Source organism: Trachypithecus francoisi, unplaced genomic scaffold (assembly GCF_009764315.1).
Source record: "Trachypithecus francoisi isolate TF-2019V2 unplaced genomic scaffold, Tfra_2.0 Lachesis_group20, whole genome shotgun sequence".
NCBI classification, from domain to species: Eukaryota; Metazoa; Chordata; class Mammalia; order Primates; family Cercopithecidae; genus Trachypithecus; species Trachypithecus francoisi.
In genome coordinates, this window is record NW_022681466.1 from 12,566,350 (window position 1) to 12,589,641 (window position 23,292).

Sequence of the window (23,292 nt, forward strand, 5' to 3'; positions counted from 1 at the left end):
TTTAACTTTTTGAGACGGGTCCACTTTGCTGCCCAGGCTGGTTTTGAACTCCAGGGCTCAAGTGGTTCCTCCTGCTTTGGCCTCCCAGAGTGCTGCGATTCCAGGCAGGAGCCACCGCGCCCAGCCAGCCCCATTTCTAATCTCCCCAGAACTCCCTCCGGACCCTGGGCCTGTGGAGGGACTCAGAGCATTTCCCTAGGAGTGGGTCTAACCTGGCAGGGAGACAGGGCATGGGCAGACATCACGGATGGAGGTGGAATCCTCACCATCGGACCCCCAGGCAGCCCCTACCCAGGCCCCACAGAGGGCAAAGCTGCACAGATCAAAGCTGAAAGCAGCTGGGAATCCAGCAGACCCTGAGGCTCCGGCGCATTTGAGAGATCAAAAGATCCTTTCAGCAGGGTGCCAATGCTCAGACGCCATCTGGAAGTCTGAGAGCCTTCCGCAGACCCGTCAGTCTCTTCCACATATTTTATTCTCTTAAAAATTCAGTCTGAAGTGTTTCAGGTTCTTAGAAAACACAAAGTCCTCAGGAAAGCTTAGGGAGCTGCCCCTGCCTTGCACCTCTTTCTGGGCAGCTGGATGGAGCCCTGCCGGCCTGCCCACCCTGGGGGTTGCTTCTGGCTGCCTGTGCCTCTTCCCGGGTAGCTGGACAGAGCCCTGCTCGGCTGCCCTGGGGGTTGCTCCCGGCTGCCCAGGCTCCTGTGGACCCAACTGTGCCAGAGGTGACTCCGCTCCAGGTAATGGTTCCTGTCCGAGCACAGTCCTGTCCCTGCTGCGTCTTAATGTCCACATGCCATCTGTGCTGTCACCCTTGGAACTGCCTGACATCCCCCATCCTGTCCTGTGCTGTCCCCTCCGGTGGGGACTCCAAAGAGAAAGGCCCAGGCGCCCCTCATCCGTGGGGTCCTTCTCAAACGTGCTCATCTTGTTCCATTTCAAATTCTTGTCTCGAGTCGTATTTGTGCATCAGCTGTGGCCCCGGGGACATGGGGGAGGGCGTGGCACCCCCGGGGGGACAGGTGGCTGAGCCCTTAGCAGGGGAACAACTGTGGCCAGGGGATGGCCAGCTGCTCTGCAGGGCCCGTGCGTGTCCATCTGCAGCCCTGAGGGAGCCGCGAGCCTAACCTGCCTTCCTCTGGATGCCCCCATGCCAGGGCTGGGTGCTCTGCCAAGCTGTGTCCCCGGGTGTGGGCCTGGCCTGGTGGGGGGCCACCAAACTGATGTGTGCCCGGTTCAGGGCTGTCTTGAGTCCCCAGCCTCAGTGATGTCGTCCACCCCTCACTGGGAGGGTGCAGCTGGTCTGCCCCGCCCCGGCCCTGCCCACCCACGCTGCTGGGTGATGGATCAGAGTGGGGGCACCCTGCCTTGTCTAGGTCACGTAGGGTGAGCAGAGGGTGGTGCACCTTGGGGTCAGGCAGCCTTGCAGATGGCACCTGACCCTCCCTGCCCCCCAAAGCAGCCTCTGTTGTCTACGAGCTCTCTGTGCCCTGAGATCGGACCGTGGGCATCCAACACTGGGGATCCCTGGGGCATCGGGCAGCCCAGGTGCCACAATTTACCCATGGCTTCTGCCCTAAGTTAAAACCACATTTTTCTCTTTCAGGAATCCCTTCGCCCATGTCCAGCTGAAGCCGACAGTGACCAACGACAGGTCTGCCCCCCTCCTCAGCTGATGGCCACATCTGCGGCGCTGCCCATCCGGCAGCTTCCCCCGCCCTGCCCATGCAGCCTGTTTTGTCATCCTCTGTGCGTTCCTGTTAAGAGAACATCCAGGCCCCAGCTGCTTGGCCTTGCCCCACTTGAGTCTGGCCTGGGCTGGATCCCAGCTGTTCTGGGCAGGGCTGGGCGCAGGCCCCTGAGGGGCTGAGACCCACTGGCTGCGCTGCCCAGGGCCAAGGGGCCGCCTCTTGAGGGTATACACCTCTGGTCACATGGCCATGGAGCCCTGGGGTGCCCCTGGGTCAAGGGAGGACATTTGGCCAGCTGGTGGCTGGGAGGGGAGCCCGGCTGCCCTGCTGCTTCTCCTGCCTAATAAACAGGCTCCTTCTGCACCAGGTGTGATCTCTCCACCCAAGGTCCAGAAGGCCGGGAGCAGGGGGATGGGAGCGCCCACACCCTGGGCGGAAGATGAACTTCCCATAAGCACGTCATTCCCTGCAGGCCCAGCAGCTGCGCCTGGAATGTGGGGCCTGGTCCCTCTCCATGCCCCTCAGTGGGGCGCTCCTGGACTCCCACTGGCAGTGTCGCGAGGGCTTCCCCAGCCCCCTCCCTACCCAGCCTCCCATCCAGAACCTTGCTGCCAGGGCCGCCCAGCGCTCTCCTGTGGCCAAAGACCAGCTGTCAGGTGCTGTGCCGGGTCACCAGCAGAGCACCTGCTGGCAGGTGGGGGCTTCCCCACTCCTGGGATCTGTCCCAGGACTCCTGGGTGGACCTCCCCCACCCTCCCTCACTCCTGCAGGCACTGGGGAACTCTGCCGGAGCTGGGGGTTTTAAAACTTCATTAGCAGATCTGTGTTCTTCGATACTGTTAGGTGAAATAGTGTGCTGAGAGCTGCATTGATGACAGCAGCCCTTACCTGGGGGGGAGTCTCCAGCAGAGCCCACTCCCGCCTGCAGCCACTCACAGCCCGGGGACAGGAAGCTGCAGAGTTGGCAGGCCAGGAGGGCAGTTGAGAGCCGGCCAGCAGAGGGTGCAGGGGAGCCCAGCTGTGCTCAACTCTCCTGACTCCGCCTTCCACCCTGGGCCTAGGGACAGATAGTGCCCTCAGAAGGGCAGGGAGGAGGCTGTCCTGGAGAGGCCTGTAGGTCCACTCTCTTCACCGTCCCTACCAGGCCAACTCGGCCTGCAGGAAGGGAGACCTGCAGGGATCTGCCCCTGCACCCCCAGACACAGTAGGGCCAGAACACCATCCCCTCCACCAGGGTGTGCCAAGGACAGTGGGGAAGAGGGGCAGCTTCCTCCTGGCCCCAGGAAGGGGTGGCATCAGGTTCCTACCCCAGCCATGGCACAGCCCCTCCTGTCCAGGACTTTATCGGCAGACCTCAGGAGGACAACACACAAATGTTTCTTTTTTTCTTAGCTTCATTTCTCTTAAAAAACAAGGAACAAGAAAACATTGCACCAGCGTTCTAAGCCTCAAACAAAACACAAAACAAATCCCTCTGCAAAGCAACAATAAACTTTACATCTCTTTGGCAACAATAACTTAAAGTCACCCCACTTTCATTCGCTCCAACCACAGCAGTTACAAAAATATTCCCTGCACTGCCCTGCCCCCAGCTCCACCCCTTCCCCACCATCCCTCTCCCTGTAGGCAGGAGCCAGCCCCCCAACACTGACTGCGGGGTATGGCCCCCACTCTCCTTTGGCAGCTGGGGCACAGGACCAGATAGTGCCCTGCAGAGGGGAACTGCCTGCACGGTCCTGCCAAGGGCACCTCTAGAACGGGGCCCACGGCGGCAGGAGCGCAGCCTGGAAGCCCCTTCCACCCCTGATCTTTTTGGCTGCCCACCGTGGCCACAGCAGGACCCAGGTGGGAACAGCCCATTTCCTGTGGGAAGGGTGGGCTTACCGGTCTAGCTGAGTCAGTGAAGGGGAAACAGCCACAGACTTTGAGATAAGGGCAGAGGAAACAGGACTGACACAGGCACCCAGGGCCACTCCTTGCCCTGAGCCACCAGGAACCCGGCAAGGATGGGGGCGCAGGGGGTGGGAAGAGGTTCACAAGCCTGCCAGTGTCTCGGGGCCATGCCTCATCCGTGTCAAGTGTCCTGTGAGGACACCGGAGGAGCCACCAGACGGGGCATATGGGACCTCCGAGGCCAGGCAGCCGGCAGCGGCAGGCAGAGCAGAGGGTAGGGGCCGCCGTGCCCAGGGCCACTGGCCCCTCTTCAGTGTGTGTGTACAGACATCCACTGTGACTCCAGGCGTCCCGAGGGGCTAGCAGCAAACCCAGAAGCCCAAATTCTGCCTCCGGGGCGGAGCATGGCCAATCCACTGTCCAGGGCCTCTCATCCTTCGGGCTTCTCCAGGACACCATGTGGGGCAGAGGCACCCGAATCTGCTGCCAACAGCCACCAGGACATGGTCCCCACTTTCTCAGTCACCATCCTTGCTGCCTGGCAGGGGCTCTGGTGACGCCAGCCTCGAGGAGCAGGAGCTGCCCTGGTCTCAAGCCTCTTTACTCTCACCCCCGGCACCTGCTGCAGGGCCTGGCAAGCAGGATGACAAAGTGAACGCAGGGTCCTAAGACACCAGGGCCTGCCTGCCTCCCCCGCAACTCCCACCTGGCCTCCATCCCTGGCCCACATACAGGCTGGGCGAGTAGGGGCTGTGGGCCAGCCTGGGCCCCTTCCCTGCAGCAGATCTGGCTGTAAGTAGGAGATGGACCCATTTCTCCCACTCCTGCATCACTGGACCCAGGCCAACAAGGCTCAGCAAATGCTTCCGAATCCTCTTTTACATACAGGGAAACTGAAGCTTGAACAGGAAGGGGATGGCCAGGGTCATGTAGTGATCTCCTAGTGACCTGTGTGCTTGTTCTGCCACGCAGGGGGCACCCTGCGCCAGGGGTGAGGGTGACGGCCCCTTCCCCCAAGGCTGCAGCCACAGGCCAGGACAGCTAGGGAATAATGGGTCTACCGAGGGGAGGGGAGAGATGGCAGGGGGCCTTTGAGGAGGGGGGCACTTGTCATGCACGTGGGCAGGGGCTGTAGGGGTAGGGACACCTGGCAGAGATGAGCCCAGCCTGGGATGGGGTGGACACTGGAGGGGCATGGCTGGGAGTGATGGCTTAGGCCCCCAGCAGGGCTCCACCTGGGCACCGTGGGGCGTCGGTCTGCAGGCGCTGGTAAGGTTCTGGTGGGAGGGGCTGCCGCAGGTCTCGGGGGTAGGGTCAGGCAAAGGGGAGCCGGGTGCAAGGAGAAGGCAGGGGCCTGAGGGCCAGGGGGGTCCAGGCGGGGTCCAGGCTAGGTCTGGGGCCGGGAAGGGGTGGGGTGGGGTGGGGTGGGGCGGGGCTGGCCCGGCAGGGACCTAGACGGAGGGGCCCCACCCTCGGAGCTCCGTGCCCTGCCTCGCAGGGGCCTCACCTCTCACAGACTCGGCATCTGAATCAGACACGTGCGTGATGGAGAAGCGGGATGTGGGCGCGGGCGACACCGTGAAGCGCGAGAAGGGAGCGGGCGTGGGCGCAGCCGGGGCGGGTGCGGCCGGGTCCAGGGCCATGGCGAAGGCTGCCTTGGTCTGCATCAGCGGGAAGTCGTCGTCCCACGCAAACCCGCCACCTGCAAGCCAGGTGGCGATGTCACTCGCACTCACAGCCTGGGATCCCGGGCCGGCCCCGCTCCCACAGTCATGGACCTGGCCCCGCCTCCCATGATGTCGCGGGCCCAGGCCCCACCTCCCATGCGGCGCGGATCAGGCCCCGCCTTCAATGACGTCACATACCAAAGCAGCCTCCCATGACGCCACGGGCCAAAGCCCGCCTCCCACACGTCAAGGACCAGGTGCTCCTCCCATGATGTCACACATTAGGCCCCGCCTCCCAAAAGGCACAGACCAGGCCCCACCTCCCGTGACATCGTGGGCCCGGCCCCGCCCCGGCTCACCCTCTTTTGCAGTGGAGCCATCTGGGGAGCCATCGGCCTGCCGCGGCGGGCTGGGGGCGCTGGGGCTCCCCATAAGGAACGTGGGGGGCGACTCCTTAGCACCCGGGAAGGGCTCCCCAAGCTCCCGGGTGGGGCTTTCCTGGAGGGATCAGAGAACACCAGGTGGCTTGGCCGCCAGGAGTCGCGGCCGCTCCCACCCCTTCCTGCGGAAGCACGACCCCCAGCCCCGAGCAGACACAGGTCGGCGGTGGCCCACCTGGTCAAAGAGGTAGACGGTGACGTCGTCGAAGAAGGACACAGCCTTCTTCTTGCGTTCCAGGTCCTCGCAGAAGGCCTCGGACAGCAGGCTGGGCATCTTGAGCAGGCTGCGCAGGTTGCGCGCGCTCTGGCTCTCAGCCACCACCACGGGCACCGCCGGCGCCTCCTCCTCGCTGTCCTCGCTAGGGTCCTGGACGCTGTAGCAGCGGAGTTCCTCGTCAGACTCGTCGCTGTCCTCACTGTCCTCCTCCTCCTCCTCAGGCCGGCCCTCCAAGGCCGCAGGGAGGCCAGGCAGAGCCAGGCGGAGTGGGGCTCTGGGGGTGCCTGGGCCCGCCATCCGCTTTTGTGGAGTCAGCCCTGACAACAGTCCTGTGGGCCCCTGGAGCTCAGAGCTGTTGCCTTCTGAGCTCAGTGGAACAGGGGTCAGCAGGAAAAACTGGGAGCAGCTGGGGCTGGGCCCAGGCGGCACCTCGGCTGGGCCTTGGGGCTCTGGAGGCTCTGGGCCCAGGCCCGAGGGGCAGGTGCTGGGGTCTGGGGAGGACCCTTCAAGCCACAGCGGTGGGGGCAGCACCTCCCTGGGGCCAGAGCCTTGTGCCTCCCCAGGAACCCCAGGCCTGAGGGAGGCCTGCGCAGATGGCTGCCCAGTGCTCGGCAGGCCTGGCTCTGGCCCAGGACCTTGGTCCCCGCCACACTTCTCTGGGCCTGAGGTGGGCTCAGCCTCAGTCTCCAGGTCTGAGAAGTAGGCAGAGTCTCGGTAGGGGTTCTTCTTGTTGAGGCCACTGAGGGAGGCGGAGAGCCGCATCTCAGGCCCAGGGCCCTCTCCCTCTGAGGTCAGCTCCCCAAAGGCCTGGGGCTCGCACCCTTCCTGTGCCTCCTTGAGCACAAACTCGGGGGACTCATAGTTCTCCGTGTCATAGCCACTGTCCAGTGCTCGGGGCTGCCCTCCCGAGGGGCCAGCGGCCGACGGGCTGAAGGCCTCATAGCCACCATCACTGGCTGAGGACGGGATGTCCAGGGAGTCCAGGGAGTCGGGAGTCCCCACCTGCTTCTGCAGGGAACGGAAGGCTGGCACCACATCCGGCCTCTCGGCCTGCAGGCCGTCACTGGATGTGTCGGTGAAGATGCCCGAGGTGGCCTCAGCTGTGTCCTCATCCTCACTGCTGGGTGCCTCCACCTCAGGGGAGCTGCCACCACCATTCAGGGTGGAAGCCGGCTTGGTGGCAGACACCTCGCCACCAGCAGCAGGCGTGGGCGAGTCAGGCAGGGCATCGGGGGCACTGGCCTCCTCTGAGGGAAGTGGGGCTCCCTCCTGGGATGGGGAGGGGACAGAAGGAAGGGACAAGCAGGGTCCGGCAGTGCCCTCAGCCTCTGTGGCAAGCTTGGGCTCTGCCTGCAGGTGGTCACCCCCACTACCAGGTGCCTCTGTCCAGGAGGGTGTGACCAGACAGGGAGCAGGTGCCAGGCCCTGGGCAGGGCATAGATGGGAGAGGCCAGGACAGCAGCCTGGCTCCTGGGCAGAGGAGGCTGCCTGCAGCCCAAGCAGAGACTCCCCGGGGTATGCCGGCTCAGGGGAGGCCCGTGGGGTCTGCTTTGGACTGCAGCAGCCATCAGCGTGGTAGCCCACAGAGCTGAGGTCCCAGGACTCTGGACAGCGGCTGCCGCTGTTGTTGTTGGCAGACACGTTGGAGCGCCAGTGTCCACGCTGGGCGGCTCTCCGCGCTCCCACCTCCTCCAGCTCCTCCTCGCCAGTCAGTGGCAGCGGCAGCGCCCCTGAGCTTCCAAAGAGGGATGTGCCCAGTGGGTCCTCGAAGAAGGGCGAACAGAAGGCGGCCACGCCCCAGTCTGCATCCTTGGCTCTGCCCTCCGCCAGCCTCAGGGGCCCCGCAGAGGGCGAGGGCGAGCGTGAGGGGCAGAGCTGGTCCCGCGCCAAGCTTCCGCGAGGGTAGAGGTCGCCGCGGCCCCAGGGGACGTCGGCGGGTGGCCCGTGGCCCAGAAGTGGCTCCATGGCCAGCGAGGCAGCGGTGCTGCCCTCAGAGTCCTCGTCCTGGTCTGCGATGGCAGGTGAACTGGGGGCGCAGCCGGCGCAGTCGGGGTCGTGGCCGGCGGCGGGAGTGGCCTCCTCTAGGCGGATGAAATACTCGCTGCCCAGCGAGGGGCTGTGCGCGCTGAGCACCGGAACCACGCCGGGGGGCGCGCCGTCGGGGGCACACAGCTCCTGCAGGAGCGCGGGGCGGTCCGGACTGAGCGTGGCTGGGAAGGCCTCCGCGCCGCGGCCCGCCTCCCACTTGTACTCAAAGTTGAGGCCTCGGCTGGTCTCGGTCACCGTCAGCACGTCGTCGCCATCCGCGTGGAAGCCGTCGCCCGCGAACTGCTCCAGCAGCGGGAAGGACGAGGCGGCGGCGAGCTCCACCACTCCGCCCAGCGTGGGCCCCGCTGCACCAGGCCCAGGACCCACGCCGCCCCCGCCGGGCCGCAGAGAGCGCCAGCGCCGCTCAAACTCCTCCTCTGCTTCGGTGGCGCCCTTGGCACACAGGTAGGACAGCAGCAGGTGCACCTCCTCAGCTGTGGGCCGCTGCTCTGGCTGCAGCCAGCAGAACTGCATCACCTCGTACCTGCGAGGAGGTCCCACGGGGGCCACGTCAGAGGCAACGCTGGCCAGGAACACGTCCATGGGGCAGGGATGGGGTTCCTCTAACTCCCACTGTCTTGGGGACGTTAAGGGCATCTCCCACTTGAGTGACGCCCCAAATCTGCCAAGGCAGGCCCAGCGGCATGGGAGCAGGAGGTGGTTGGGCACTCCCCCTAAGCCTTCCCTCCCTGCACACAGGGGTGCAGAGGTGGTGGGTAGAGGCCCTATCAGAGGAGAGGGGAGACCAGGGAGGGCTGGAACCCCAGGGGGTCAAGGTTAGCCGCCTCTGCCTGGGGGTCAGGATACCCCATCTCGGCCTGGCTGTCCGGGACAGGGCGGTGGGGCCCTCACCAGCGGTCCGACAGGGTCAGCTGCAGCTGGGGCTTGGGCAGCTTGAGCTGCTGCTCCCGGACCGCATACGCCAGCACCTGCTGGTCCGAGTGCTGGGGGTAGGGCTGTGTGCCCAGCTCAAAGAGCTCCCAGATGGTCACGCCCAGGGACCTGTGGGGTGACAGCCGTGAGTCAGGGCTGGGCACAGCCTGCCACAGCAAGGGCCGCGCAGGATCCCTGGGGTGCCGAAGGGGCAGCTCCCGCCATCACGCCAGTGCCTCAGGACCAGGGCCTGGCACCACACCAGCCGCCCCTCCCTGAGGACAGCCCTTCCTTTCAGCAGACAGAATGTGCACCTGGCCAGGCCCAAGCCGAGCACCTGTGGAGCCTGCACATAAAGGCCAGGCTGGCCAAATCCATCTGCTTGTCCACTCATTCATTCATTCACTGATGCACTGAAGACCAGACACTGCCCAGTGTGGGAGCTGCCCTGGCGGAGCTGGAGGGCAGATGTGGAGCCCGAGGCAGGGTAAGGCCAACATCAGCAGGGGACTGAGGGAGGGGGAGAGAGGGGACGCCTCAGGCCAGCATGGGCAGGGCCAGGGAACAGGCAGGGGTACACAGAGCATGTGGGCGGGTAGGGCAACTAGGGTCTCCTTCCCGTAGGCTGTGGCTTCATCTAGCCACTTTGGTCCCTGGCTGTCCCAAGAGGCTGCAGAGTGAGACAGAGGTGATTTCGCAAGACGTCACCACGGCCTTGGCCAGAGCCCTGTGACTGGAGACCCCAGCCAGTGTGCAGTGGGGTGGGCAGGCCAGGAAGGGGCCTTGGTGGAGAGGTAAGGAGGGGACAGCGTCCATGATGGTGCACAGTCAAGTGGCTTAGGGGAGACCCCGAAAGCTCAGGGAGGCAGCCTGGCCCATGGGATCTGAGAGTTCCCCAGAAGCAGAAGGCGGCCAGACCGCAGCCTGGGAGTGGTGGGGGCTGCGGGGGAAGCAGCAGAGGTGAGGGCAGGAAGGGGCGCCCACCCCGGGGCAGACCACTACCCTGGGCAGCTCGGCCCCACCCCTTCAGAGGCTACACCAGGTAGGAATGAACAGTCCGTGCTGGGTGCTCAGGATGGGGGCCTCCAGGCTGCCCAGCACCGGAGATCCCTCACCGTCACCTCCTCTGCCTGGCAAGGCCTGACCTACACTCCCCTGAAGGCAGCCAACACCCCGCCCGGACCCTTTCCCCAGGCACAGGTGCACACCAAGTCTCCCATCCCAGGACAGACCCCCCAGCATGCTGAGGCTGGGCTTTTGGCTTTTGGCCCTGCATGTGTGCTCTGACCCCACCATGGGTGGGTGTCAGCCCAGGGGTCCCTGGTGCAGCTGTCAGGGCAGTGTCTCCACCAGTGTGGGGTCGCCACCCAACCAGCCACTTGGGCTGCTGGTATGCGGCCACTACAGGTGGCTCCGGCAGCCCCCCAACCTCACTACTCGTGGCCATGGTTTGACATGGGTGGGTGGGCGGGTGGCACTCACCCTCAGCCCCTCACGGCGCCACCAGGGCTGCACTCACCACACGTTCCCACTCTTGGTCTGGTCCACGACAAGCAGGTTGCTGTGCACCTCGTCCACCAGCTCCGGTGCGATCCAGCGCAGAGGCACCCACAGCTGGTCAGCGGTCACGAAGTAGTCTTCCTGTTGGCACAGGGACGGGTCACCCCTGCCGGCACAGGCCCCGCCCCTCATGCCCAGCCCAGCCCAGCCCAGCCCACTCACTCTGTACTTGCAGTGAGCCAGGCCATAGTCACCGATCTTCACCGTCAGGTCGGCCGTGAGTAGGCAGTTCCGCAGGGCCAGGTCGCTGCAGGCAGGGTCATGGGCGGGGGCAGGGGCAGGGTCAGTGGGATGTGCCAGGTCGGGGAGTCCAGCACAGGGATCCTTTGCCAACACCTGGATGGCTCACAGCCCAGGCCGGAAGGGGCACTGGAGATGCTGCCAACACCCACCCCTGCCTAGGGCCCTATCCTGTGCCCAGTCCTGAGACCTGGTGAGGGACCGTGTGCGTGGGCCTCAAATGTTATGCAGATGAGGATGGGGCCTAGAGAGGGTGAGGACCTGCCAGAACCCACTGGACCCGTCCACGCTTCTCTAGGACCCTCTCCTCCCAGGCCTACTACACCATCACCCTCAGTTCCCCAGGAGGTGGGAATTGATGGGGAAACTGAGGCCTGGAGTATCCCAGGGGTCCTGCCAGCTGCCAGAGTCCAGTTTCAGGGCCCAGCCCTGCCATGCCTACTCAGAGCTGGAGCTCTCTCTCACTTGAGCCACCACTGGCCCCAGGGTTGGGTAGGGTCTGCAGAGAACGCGGGTTACCCCTGGCACTACCTCCAACCCAGCCTGCCTTGGCTGCTGGCTTTGACCCCCTGCCTGGCTGGTCACGTGGGTGTGCGGAGGCATAGGGTACTGGGTAGACATTACCACACCTGTGGTATTACTTCTGTGCTCAGGACTCAGGGTGGGGATGGAGCCCAACCCAGGCTGTCCCTTCCCACATAAGCCCGTGTCTGTGTGCTGGGGGTTGCTATAGGCCCACGTGTCCTGGGCCTATGGGGTGGGGTGGGATGGGGTGGGGTTGGGGGCAGGGCAGCTGGGGCTCGGCGGGCAGGTCGGGAGGCTGGCAGCTACCCTCTTCAACAAAATCACTGATGCTGGAGTCACCTGAGTCATCACTCAGCACCAGGATATTGTTGGAGAGGACGGCCGTGCGGCATCTGGGGCTGGCGGGGCCACATGTCCTTCGCCACTTCTTCCAGCATGTCCCCCCGGGGCCCCAGGGGCTGGGCATCCTGGCCCGAGCAGGACAGAACCCTCCCTCCAGGGTTCTGCGAAGCAGGGCCTGCTAAGCCCTCCCTTTGGGACTTGAGGGAGACAGAGTGTGGGGTTGGCGTGGGGCTGCAGGGTGGTGGCTGACTGCCTCGGGGACAGAGAACAGGCCAGCTTGACAGTGCGCATTTCTTCGTCTAAACCTGCAAAGTGGGTGTCAAACTATTGTCTTCCCAATTTTTCAAAAACGTCATAAAATCCCTTTGCATAGTGGTTGTTTGATGCTGCGTGAGATGCACCTGGCTGGTCCTCGCAACCCCCTTGCGGCAGGACCCGCCCCTATGCCCTTCCTTCAAGGGAGGGACCGAGGCACAGAGAGGGCCCCAGTCCAAGGGTTACAGCAGGGAGGAGCCCTGGCCTAGGGCTTCCTGGCCACTGGCCCGCGCCCACCCTCACCTGTGCACGTAGTTGTTCCGATGCAGGTGCAGGACGCCGCAGGCTACCTCACAGGCCATGCGCTGCAGGGTCAGGGGGTCGGGCGCCATGGACTCCGCCACCCGGCAGCTCCGCAGGTAGCCCTTGAGGTCCCCCTGCAGAAAGGGGGCATGGCGCAGTCACCAGCAGACTGGGGACTGGCCACCCTGGAAGGTCCCTGCCTACCTCCCCAACTCCTCCACCCCTACCCACAGCTGACGGACAGCAGCTGCCCAGAGCAGCCCCGCGCCCTGCACAGTGGCTGACACCCAACAGTTCCTGGAGAGGGGCTGTGTCCACCAGGGCTGGGCTGGACTGAAGGCTCCCTCTCCACTGCCCCTCAGCCAGCCCTGGGCAGCAGGAGTCCCTTGGCCTGTGGTACAGAGAGAAACGCAGGGCCCAGGTGGATCTGCTTGATGGAGCCTGGGGCTGGTGGTCGAGGGTTGGTCGGCAGCCCCTGACCTGCCGAAAGCCCAGCTCCTGGGAGGGCCAGCGTTAGGAGTCCAGACGCCAATGTGTGAGGGCCCCTGTCCCAAGGGAAGCCAGCAGGGGACCTAGCCCAGCTGCGGGCAGGCTCGGCTCAGTGCAGGAGCTGTGTATGTGCAAGGGGGTGGGGGGCAGGTCCTTGGGGGGGGGTCCCCGGGGGGGTGGTGACGGGCAGGCCCAGGACTCCAGGCAGCCTGGGGAAGTGGCCATCCCCAGTCCCCCATGACAAACTCAAGCCTGAGTGAGGCCGTGGAGCCCCAATAGAGCAGTGGCCTCCCCAATTGGCCCACGATGCCTCCCCCTGAACCACAGGGCACACAGGCAGGTGAGCAAGCAGCTGGCAGCTCCCCAGGGGTGCAAGGAGTCCCAGCCCAGGCCTGTCCTGTGCCCAGCCCCCACAGTCCCTCCCCAGGGAGGCTGGGTCTCCCCATGGCCTCCTCTGGAAGGTGGTGGGGCAGGGTCCCTGGGTCTTGGCTTTAGGGAGGATGTGAGGCCTCCAGGGAGGGGTGGCACCAGACACTGGCAGGGCAAGGGAGAGCCCCGGCTCAGCAGAGGCCCCAGGTCCCCCCGGGCAGCAGCTCACCAGCGGGCAGAACTCCATCACCAGCAGGTAGGGCGTCACCTCAGCACACTGGGCCAGGCACTGGAGCAGGTTGCTGTGCTTCAGGGCCCTGCAGGAGTGGACAGGCGGCCCCTGACTTGGGAGGAGCGGGAGCGGGAGCGGGAGCGGGAGCGGGAGCGGGAGCGGGGGAGGGGGAGGCGGGCCGAGCAGGGGACGGAGAGGAGGGGGTCGCACAGTGTGGGCCTTTGTGCTCGATGGCCTCCCACCTGTAGGGCTGCACCTCCTCCAAGAACTGCATCTGCTCCTGCACGCTGGCGCTGGCCTGCAGCTCCTTCACCACCACCTGGGCACTGCGGACACCAGCGTTCACCTCCCCCAGGATCACCTGTGGACAGCGTCCCCCGCGGCTGCTCTGCCTCCACAGGCCCCGGCTTCCAGGCCTTACTCTTCTCCCACCCGCCCCGGCCCCTTCTCCTCCTGTGCCCAGTCCATTCACTGCAGCGCAGGGTGTGGGTTCCGGACCCCTCCCAGCGACCTTCTGGCTGTAATATTCTGAGTCTTTTGTGTTACTCTCTCCCCAAGGTCTTTTCTTTCTTTCTTTCTCTCTCTCTCTCTCTCTCTCTGGAGGTTTGAAGTGAGGAAGAGGGACCCAGTTGTCTCGTTTAGGCCAGGGTCGGGGGAAGGCCAGGACCAAGAGCCTGCTCCTCTCCCTTCCAGGGCCCCTCCCCAGGTACCTCTGACCCCAGGACCCCCTACGGAGAAGGGGATGCAGCCAGACCCTGAGGACCTCCCTGAGGAGGGATCCAGCAGGGCCCAGGGGCCAGAGGAGGGACCCTCGGGGCTGCGGTGGCTCCCAGGAAGAACAGGTCTGCATCCTCTCTCCCAGGTGGGGCACATACCTTCCCGAACCAGCCATGGCCGATTTCCTTCAGGTATAGGAGGCTGTGCCGGCCCAGGTCCGTGGACTTGAGGAGCTGCACTATAACCAAGCAGGGGGCTCAGGGACCCAGTGCGGCCTTCGCACCCCCCAGCTTCCTCACCTGGCCCCTGGAGGGACTGCCCGCTTGGACTGTTCTGGGGAACTGTCCTGAGTCCCCAGCACCAGCTGGCAACCTTGGGGCTAGCATCAGGAGCCAGGGTCTCTTGAGATCAGGGGCCGCTGCTTCCCAGAAAAGCCACGGAGCTGCAGGCTCCATCCGGGCATCTTTCTGGATAGGTCTGGAGAAGGTGCCTGAAGCCACTGGAAGAGCTGTGCAAGGGACAGCAGGGACAGCAGGGCCTGGAGCCGGACCCGCCACATGGGCTGTACCAGGCAGGCAGTGTGGCTGAGCGAGAGGCTGGGGCCACGGCACAGGGAGGGCACTGGAGCGGCCCACCCCCACCCTGCCGCAGGCTGGCATCCCACGCCAGGCACACCAAAGGCTCCTTTGTTGGGGGCTGCTTGGCACAACCCCGCACGGAGCACACTGGCCCATTCTCCCCGAGGGCCAGGCCGGGTGAGGTCAGCGGGAGGAAGGGTCAGTGAGGCCCGGGAGGAAGGGGCCAGCGCTGGCAGAGCCCACTCATGCCTGCCCACGCCCCGAGGGATTCCCCGAATTCTGCTCCCACGCCAACTGCCCAGAGGGCTGACGGGGCTGGGTCTGAGCCCAGCTGCCAGGAGAGCCCAGGGGGAGGGGGCTCCTTCCAGGGCCCAGAGACCCAGAAAACGTAGAGGTGGGGCAGGGCATGTGGGCCCACCGGGCGCTGTGTCCCCAGCCCAGCCTGTCTGGACAGCCCTCTTTCACCCTGGGGCGTCCAGGCCCACACTGTCCCTGAGCAAGTGTGGGGTCCTGACCACGGGTGCTGAGACAGTCCAGGGGCCCTGGGCACCGCCGGAGGCAGCGGGCGGCCATCCTTCTCTGCAGTCCCCAGCGGGTGGGGACGTTGCCCAGGTTCTCCCTGCTGACCTCTGGGGCTACTCTTCCGGCCTCACCCCAGTCTCTCTCCTCCCTAGAAGCACATTCCCCCTGGAAAACTGAAACCAGAGCTGCAAAAGTAGAGAAACAGGTAACCACTGCCTTCTTCCAGGTCCCTGTCCGCCGACCCCAGTCCCCAGGACAGTCCTCCAGAGGCGGCTCGGAGAATCTGCAGGGGCCAGGCACATACCTGCCCCTGGACCCAAGGGCAGTACCCCCTCGGATGGCCACTGACAGCTCCCAGCAAGGTCAGCACAGGGCTCAGGGACCCCTGCAGCCATCTGGGAATGTCAGAGGGCCTCGTGCGCTGAGTGGGTGGCTGCAGTCCTCCATGCCCGCCCACAGATGTGCTCACAGCTCAAGTGCCAGCCCGGATTCCTGCCTAACTGGGAACCTGTCCTCCAGGAGACGGGGCAGAGTAGGACGTGTTGAGGCCCTGGCTCCGAAGCTGGGGGCTGGGGGCTGGGGGCCCTCTCTAGGTCCCAGACCAGTGCCTTGGGTGCCAGGCTGCCACGATGAAGGCTAGGCTCGCGGGGCCCAGCCAGGCACGGCTCAGAGCAGGTGAGGCAGCCTTCATGGCACTGTGGTAACAGGCCCAGGTGCCAACAGAGCCCCAACAGGGCTAGCAGGGGCCCCTCCCACTGGCCTGACACCCCTCCTGCCTGTGTTCCCAGAGGAGCTGGGGGTGGGCAGTGATGGGGGAAGCCCCAGGCTAGAAGCTTCCTGGGAGGGGGGCCTGAGATCTGATGGTTCTGGAGGGACCCCCACCCACCACCCAGGCTCCAGGACAGAACTGGGAGTTCCTGAAGCCTGGCCATTCACCCCCAGCCTCCCCCAGCACGTCCACCCCATGTGAGTGGTCGGCCTAGGACCCTAAGATGGGGGCAGATGAGGCTGTGGCTGAGGGCCCTGCCTGCACCTGCACTCCTGGGTCAGCCCCACCCCTCGGCCCCTCCCCCCAGCCTGAGTGAAAGGCCGATTCACCACCCGCCCACAGGGGCCCCACCAGGGCCCCTCCTCCCACCATGCACAATGGAGCCCGTGTCCCTGAAGGGCTGGCGCTCAAGGGGGCAGGAATCTGGGGTCAAGCATCCCTGGACTGTAGAAGAGTCCCTGCCCCCAGCACATGGCCGTGTCCAGGACCAAACAGCCCGCACCCCTGCCCCAGTGCCTACCACTGCCCCTGTGCATAGCAGCCCTTGGGCAGGGGAGGCTGGAGGCCCAGGGCTGTACCAGACCCTGCCAACCCCTGGCCAGCCCCCAGGCCCAGGAGAGAGAGGTACATGCACCTTTGGCCCCACAGCGCAGCCTGGGACGCAGCCACAGGGAGTCCAGGGCCGCACACTGCGTCTACCCCACCAGCCACTCCCAGCCCTGTGCTGCTCCCACTCCAGAGCTGAGTCTTCTGGTCTCCCTGGCTCCCCCAGGTCACGCCCAACACCCAGCACCTGGGCCCCGGAGGGAGGCCACCCCGTCTCCCCACCCAGCCCTCACCTGAGCGCCCAGGCTGCTTGGCCATGGGCAGGGAGACCTCCGTGAGTGGCAGGACGTACACGTCGGGCCCGTTCTGTGCCGCCGTGGCCGGGGAGCCCTGTGCCAGGTCAGCCGCATACTCATCCCCCTCCGCATTCTCAAACTCCTGCGGGCCGGGCCGGGCCGGGCATGAGCAGGGCTTCTCGCAGGTCCAGGAAGGGTGTGGCTGGGCCTTTCCAGGCCCTGTTCTTCCAGGGCCGAGCCCCCAGGGCAGGACAGGAGGGGGTACTTGGCCCAGAATTGGAGCCCCCACCCCTGCAGACCAACGGCCCAGCACCCCTGCTAACTGCCCTTCTGTCTCCTCTTGCTGACCCCCCACGCCCCCCCACCAGGGGCTCAATTGTCCCATAAGGGGCCAGAGGCAGATCTCAGAGCCAAGAGGACCCATCTCAGACTCCAGAAAGGGTGCGATGAGCTGTAGGCACCAGCGCCTTGGCCTGGCCTCAGTTCCCCCATCCCTCCCTGGTGGGCAGCCCAGGCTGAGCCCCACCTTGGGGCCCGAGGGCCTAGAGGCAGGGAACCAAGGGACAGAGGTGAGGGCACTGAGGCCAGCTGGCCCTGCCCATCCAGAATCAGCCCCCAACACCTCTCAACCACCCGCATCCCCAGCAGCCCCTCACCCCGGGCCCTGCCTGGGGTTCCAGCCTCCCATGGGGCAGCTTCGGGGACAGGAATTCCATTGCCTCCTGTCCCACAGTCCTGTGGGAGAAGCAACTAAGCAACCCCCCCCCCCCCCACTGCGTGGACAAGGAGCATTCCTGGGTGCCTGGGAGCCCAGAGCCCAGCGGCCATCTTCACCCTGGGCAGCCCACCTGCCACCGCCATCCACCCTGAAGGCCCTGGACCTTTGCCTGGTGGTCGCACCACCTCTGGAGCTCCCAGGACTCCTTAAGAGCCTGGCCCCGTGCAGCCTAGGGCTGGGCCACTCCCTGCCAGGCTGCTATTTTGAAATGCAGAGGCCACACCTGTCTAGGGGAGACCCCACCCCCAATCCAGGGCACATTCCTGCTCTGAGAGCCAAAGTCTCCAAAGTCCTGGGCCAGCTGAAAGCAATGGCCCCGGGCACACAGTGACAGCCGCAATCCCTGAGCACTCGGTACAGCCTCTCTGCCTCCTCACAACTCCCAGTGCCCCAGTGGGGAAACTGAGGCTCGGATGGGTCAAGGGACTTCCAGCTGGATCCTGGCCAGCACCCGGCCTGGTGAGTCCAAGGACAGGCAAGTGCAGTGGGAGGGGAGGCCTGGGCTCCTCACACACTACGTGTGACCCTGGGGACGCCTCCCTTTCCTGGGCTGCAAAAAGCGGGCTGAGTGGCTCTGCTGGTATTCCCGCAAGCCTGGCCCAGCCTGCACTTTTGGAGCACACAGGGATGGGGGATGCAGGTGCTGTGTGGGCAACTCCCCCTCCCCAGGACCCCAGAAGCCCCCTCTTGGCCCTCCAATCCCAGCCCTGGCCCCACCCATCTGGGCTTTGTAAAGGGGTCCGGGTCACAGATGCCGTCTCTCCCTGGGGTCAGGCCCGGGCTCCAGGCGTTACCTGCTGCCCGGGGGCCGGCCGGGTCCTGCCGATGCAGCGTGCAATCAGGTAGCACAGGGTCAGCATTGGGGGCCTGCCCAGCCCCTTCCCCCAGCACAGCTCCCCACCAGGGAGTCTGGCACAGGCCCCCAGATCCCAGGAGGGAGCCCAGTGTGGAGGCAGGACTTCCCAGAGGCACGCTGGCGCTGGAATGTTCCGGGCACCATGTTCCCAAGGAGGTGAGGAGGGCGCAGGAGGAGGAGCTGTGGCCAGCCCTTGTTTGGGGCCTTGTTCTTACAGTACCCCAAGGAGGGGCCACTGATACAATAGCCTCACACGCCCCACCCAGGCCCCACCTCCACTCCCGCCCCCGCCAGACCTTGAGGCTCTGGCCTCAGGATCCCCAGGAAGGCGCCAGCGCTGCCTGGCCCGGCCCCTGGTGCCCGCAGGTCCAGGGGCACGTCCCCAGGGCAGGGTAGGGGCTCTGGGCAGGAGCGCAGACCCCACAGCCTGGGGCCACAGCTTTGCCGCCCAGGCCCGCAGCTGCTCATTGGTTGACGGGGCCTAGGCCACCTCAGAGGGCTCTGGAAGGGTGAACGGGCTGGAAAATGTGGCCTTTGGAAAAGGCAAAAAGGCCACATTCAGCACCATCACCGTCCAGGCCAGCGAGACAGGCGGGCAGGGCCCGCTCCTTGGCCCACTCTGCGTCATGACATACCGGGGCAGGGAGGACTCTGGGACTGTCTCCAAAATGGGGGTGACGCCAGCGGGTGCATGGCTCACTTCGTAGGAAAGCGCCCCTGAGATACGGACGGGGTGCTGTGTGCGCCGCAGAACGAAGCCTCCCACCCTCCTCCTCCCTGACTTCTGGCGTAAGAATCCGGCCTCTGGCCCAGGGATGGGGCTGACCCCCTGGGTGTGTGAACCACCAGAGGTCCAGGCCAGGGTGTCGTTCACTCATCAGCAGGAACGGGACCATGGGGACTCCGGGAGGGGTGGGCAGTGCCGGCCGGGGTTCTTTCTGCCTGGCCCTCCCTGCTGCTCAGAGTTACAGCGGGAAGTGGGCTGGGGGTTTACGGGGGGAGGAGCAGTGCTCGGCACCTGTCCTTGGCTGGGGGCCTCCAGAACGGCAGCCTAGTGAGGCCAGGCCTTGCCCTTGGTGATGCTCCCTAACCAGCAGGCAGGGCTCCAGCATCGCACACCGCCCCCTCCAGAGGGCAGAAGATACCCTGGGCAAGGGGACTTCAACTGGTGAGAAGGTATCTGTGCGGGAAGCTTGTCTGGGCGGCCCGGACTTCCCTTTGCAGATTGAATTCGGAGGGATGTGAGGGCCCCCTGCAGAGGCAGCTCCTTCACCAGGAGTCAGGGGCCTCTAGGGGGGCAAGCCCCCTCCCACATCAGCTCCAGAGGCCCCGACGCCCCCTGAAAGGCCGTCCTCAGCCTCCATGAGTGCTCAAGCCCAACCCCAGGCTAGAGTGGGTTCATCAGATCACGCCCCAACAGAGGGCTTCCAAGTCAGGGAAGCTGGGGCAGGTTCCTGAGGAGGACCTATGGAGTCCCTGGACCAGGGTCCACGTGGTCCCCAGGTGGCCCCACAGCGACTACGGCCACCTAGCAGCCACGTTGGTGGCCCCGGGAAGGAGAGAAGCTCAGGGTCAAGTGGACGCTACAGGCCTTGCCTGCAGGATCCCACAGCAGCCCCCAGGCCTCACCTTGAACCCGATGCCGCCCTTCTTACAGCACAGGCAGGCCAGCATGAGGACGATGACGGCGAAGAGCCCAGAGAAGGACACAGCCACCACGGCGAGGGAGGACGGCCAGGACAGCTCGCTGAGCGGGGCGCCGTCTGCGGGAGAGCAGCGCGGTGAGAGTGGCCATGGCTGAGGGCCGGCCAGGCCCCTGCCCCTGCTCCAGGCTCCACAGCCCCAATCCAGGCTGGGCCTCAGCACCCTGACCTCTCACCCCAGACCCCGCCCCTCACAGTGTGGTGAGCAGGTGGCCAGAGCCTGCAGTCCTGCAGCCAGTCACTGGACGCTGCCCTGGCCTTGCCAGGGGGACATGGGGTTGGCAGAGTGGCCAGAGCCTGCCCAGTTCCCAATTCTGGGGTTCACAGATACCCCTCTGAGAAGTCAGGGTCTCAGGGGCTACAGGGGGACCCCCATCTCCCTCCCGGATGCCAGTCACCCCACCTTGCCCCTCTGGGGCTGGGAAGGGGACATGGACTCTTCAAACACAGGAGACCACGTTGCTGGCTGCTATCTGCTGGCCATGCATCAGGCTCCGGACAGCGAGGGCTCAAGGCTCTTCCAGCCTCTGAGGTGCGGGGACCTCACTGTCCCTGAGAAGGTGGTGCTGCCTCCGCTGGGCGGCAGGGCTCCTGCGTGCCACCTGGTGCCTCCAAGCTGTCCCCTTGCCAAACCCACGGCCAGGCCTCTGGTGCTGTTTCTGTCCTGGGAACCGCGGGGAAACCCCCTTCTGCAGCTGCTGGTCCACGGAGCTCATCTCAGAGGGAAACTGACAGTAAGCATCCCTCCCAACACCCGAGTATTGAGCTGAGCCCGGCTTCCAAATCAGGACAGTTGAGCTGAGCCAGGCTTCGAGGAAGCTCGGTCCATCTGCTGCCCACAGGATGACATGGTGGGGGCCAGCCTGGGTGTCCCCTGGGCAGGGGAGGGCACACTGACCCGCTGGCTCTATCCCCTGGGCCTGCCCCGTCCCACCACACCCAGCTCCAATCCGTGCCCTTCCCTAAAAGCTTTCTGTCTGGCTGTCCTCCACTTGGCCCTGGAGATTTCCCGGCCACCCCCAGTGCCTCTTGCCACTGAGCACCTACAGCTTCTCAGCTCCCCAGCTCCTAACACCCCTCAACACCCCACCTCCTGGCCCAGCACACCCCCAAAGCTGTTGTCATCTCTACCCCATTGGACCAGCGATGAAACAGGGTCAGCGGGGGCAGGGCTGCCCAAGGTGGCACAGCTGACCTCGCCTGGCCTGCTCTGCCAGGGCTGCAGGCTAACGGGGCATCTGGGAAGGCTGCCTGGAAGTGGTGTGAGCTAGAGGACAGTGAGGGCACCCTGGGCTTCCTACTCGGGTCTCCAGGTTGTTCCCCACACCCACACATGAGGAAGAGAGGACCCAGGGCGGCTTGGAGTGAGGACCAGACAGGGCTGTGGGGACAAGGAGGCAGGGGCAGCCGGCAAAGCAAGACCCGGGTTACTGGGGCAGGAAACCAACTCTGCCGCACGCGGAGAAGAGCCGACGGGTGGGGCCGTGAACCGATATTGTCCCAGGTGAGGTTTCCAGGATGTGCATGCGTGTCATGCGTGTGAGGACACCCCGCACACCGGGTAAGCCCCCCTGTATTCTCACACCCATACGGCAGGAACACAGGCAGAGGCTCACAGGCACTCAGCAGGCCCCGCCCTCCGAAGCAGCCAGTGCCTTCCGGGACTGCACGTTGCCATGGTGCCCATCTCCCAGGCTCCATCTGGTGCCTGCCTAGCATCAGTCCACACCCTTCTGCCACCTTCACCCACGCCCTCCTGGCCCCTCTCCTGGCGGGCCTTTCCCTCATGGGACACACTGGGTGAGTGAAGGAACCTCTGTGGCCTTTTGGGGCCAGAATCTGGACTTCTGTCCTCAGAGCCGGCAGAGCCCTGGGGCTGGACAGGCCACCTGCTGGGCAAACGGCAGCCCCAGGAGGCCCGACCTCAGCCTCCCCCTCAATCTCCCCTTCGGGCTCCACCTCAGCCACCCTGGGCTCCCCCGCCCCAAGACCCTATCCTCCCCCCGTCCTCCCCCGCACTGAGGCAGCTGGCCCTGGGGCACGGCCCTGCTGAGGCCCCTCTCCCCTCTAAAAGGCCCCGGTCCCAGTGCTGGGTGGCCATGGGGGGTCATTCAGCACCACATGCTGACTCAGTGGAGGGCAGAGGTGGGCAGGGGCACTGGGCAGGCCTGCCCATGAGCACAAGGCCACATCCCTGAAGGTAGATGTGTAGGGGTGGAGGATGGCCACACAAGCCAGCCAGAGCCAGAGGGTTACAAGGAGAGGCGGCACACTTAGGCTTTCACATCCACAGAAGCGGTCGGTTTCTGGAGCCCCTACCCGTGCCCAGAGCAGCAGAAACCGCAGTGGATCCCATCTGACAGCGGCTGCCCGAAGCTCCACCCAGAGACCCTCCCTCATCAGAATCACTACCACCCTTGTGGGGCGCGATTACTCACGCCTGTAATCTTAGCACTTTGGGTGGATCACTTGAGGTCAGGAGTTCGAGACCAGACCGGCCAACATAGTGAAACCCCATCTCTACTAAAAATACAAAAATTAGCTGGGCGTGGTAGCACAAGCCTGTAATCCAAGCTATACAGGAGGCTGAGGCAGGAGAATTGCTCAAACCCAGAAGGCGGAGGTTGCAGTGAGCCGAGATTGTGCCATTGCACTCCAGCCTGGGCAACAGAGTAAGACTCTGCCTTTAAAAAAAAAAAAAAAAAAAAGGAATTACTACCATCCCACTTCGCAGATGAGGACACTGGGGCCCCTGGAAGTGGGGTGGTTTGTCCAGGACACCAGCGAGTCCAGGCCCTATCCTCATGGCCACGAGAGGACCCTGGGCAGAGGAGGGGGTTCCCACAGCCTCTCAGCCGCAGGTTGATGCCTCCCTCAGGCCCACCTGCTCTCGGCCACCCTGGCACCCACAGCCTAATGCACCCACCGCCACCTCTGCATTCTCAGAACCTTCTCTGTGCCCTCATCAGAGGCACCTGCTGCTGGGGGCCCCACTGGCTGTCAGCTTGCAAGACAGACCACGCTCTGACCCCAGATGCTAAGGGCAAGGCCTAGTACCCTGGGCACCATGACACTTGTAACAATCCAGCACACATAGGTGCCCACATATGTGCATGCGTGAAAACACATGAAACACTCATGCACACACACCTCATGAAAACACGTGAAACATACATGCACACGTAGCATGCATGCAACCATACCTGTGACTGTGTGCACACACTGTACACGGGCCAAGACATGTCATGCACAGACGTGCACACGTGCATATGCATGTGCACATACCACACCCACACATATCCACACGTGTGCACATATGTAAGCACACCCATGTGCACACACA

At 64.8% G+C, this 23,292-nt stretch overlaps 2 protein-coding genes across 13 annotated transcripts in view; one reads left to right on the forward strand and one right to left on the reverse strand.

Moving 5' to 3' along the window:
* Positions 1–3,205, forward strand: part of BAIAP2 (BAR/IMD domain containing adaptor protein 2) — a 79,110-nt gene extending 75,905 nt beyond the window's left edge. For 3 of the 4 annotated variants that reach the window (XM_033182551.1, XM_033182552.1, XM_033182549.1), the window contains one exon: positions 1,607–2,054. Coding sequence is in view for 2 of the 4 variants with exons in the window: in XM_033182549.1 (XP_033038440.1) it covers positions 1,607–1,676 (70 nt within the window). In the remaining 2 variants the exon portion in view is untranslated. The other variant, XM_033182553.1, reaches the window with a different exon arrangement.
* Positions 3,068–23,292, reverse strand: part of AATK (apoptosis associated tyrosine kinase) — a 47,342-nt gene continuing 27,117 nt past the window's right edge. For 4 of the 9 annotated variants that reach the window (XM_033182541.1, XM_033182545.1, XM_033182547.1 and 1 more), the window contains exons 2-14: positions 19,876–20,009; positions 16,610–16,754; positions 14,060–14,139; positions 13,427–13,545; positions 13,182–13,269; positions 12,095–12,228; positions 10,592–10,676; positions 10,389–10,510; positions 8,849–8,998; positions 5,867–8,480; positions 5,611–5,749; positions 5,092–5,286; positions 3,068–4,215 (exon numbers count right to left, since the gene is read on the reverse strand). In XM_033182541.1, coding sequence (XP_033038432.1) covers positions 4,175–4,215; positions 5,092–5,286; positions 5,611–5,749; positions 5,867–8,480; positions 8,849–8,998; positions 10,389–10,510; positions 10,592–10,676; positions 12,095–12,228; positions 13,182–13,269; positions 13,427–13,545; positions 14,060–14,139; positions 16,610–16,754; positions 19,876–20,009 — 4,046 coding nt within the window. In that variant the 3' untranslated portion in view covers positions 3,068–4,174. Of the gene's footprint in view, positions 4,216–5,091; positions 5,287–5,610; positions 5,750–5,866; positions 8,481–8,848; positions 8,999–10,388; positions 10,511–10,591; positions 10,677–12,094; positions 12,229–13,181; positions 13,270–13,426; positions 13,546–14,059; positions 14,140–16,609; positions 16,755–19,875; positions 20,010–23,292 lie in introns of those variants that run through there. The other 5 variants (XM_033182539.1, XM_033182540.1, XM_033182548.1 and 2 more) reach the window with 5 other exon arrangements.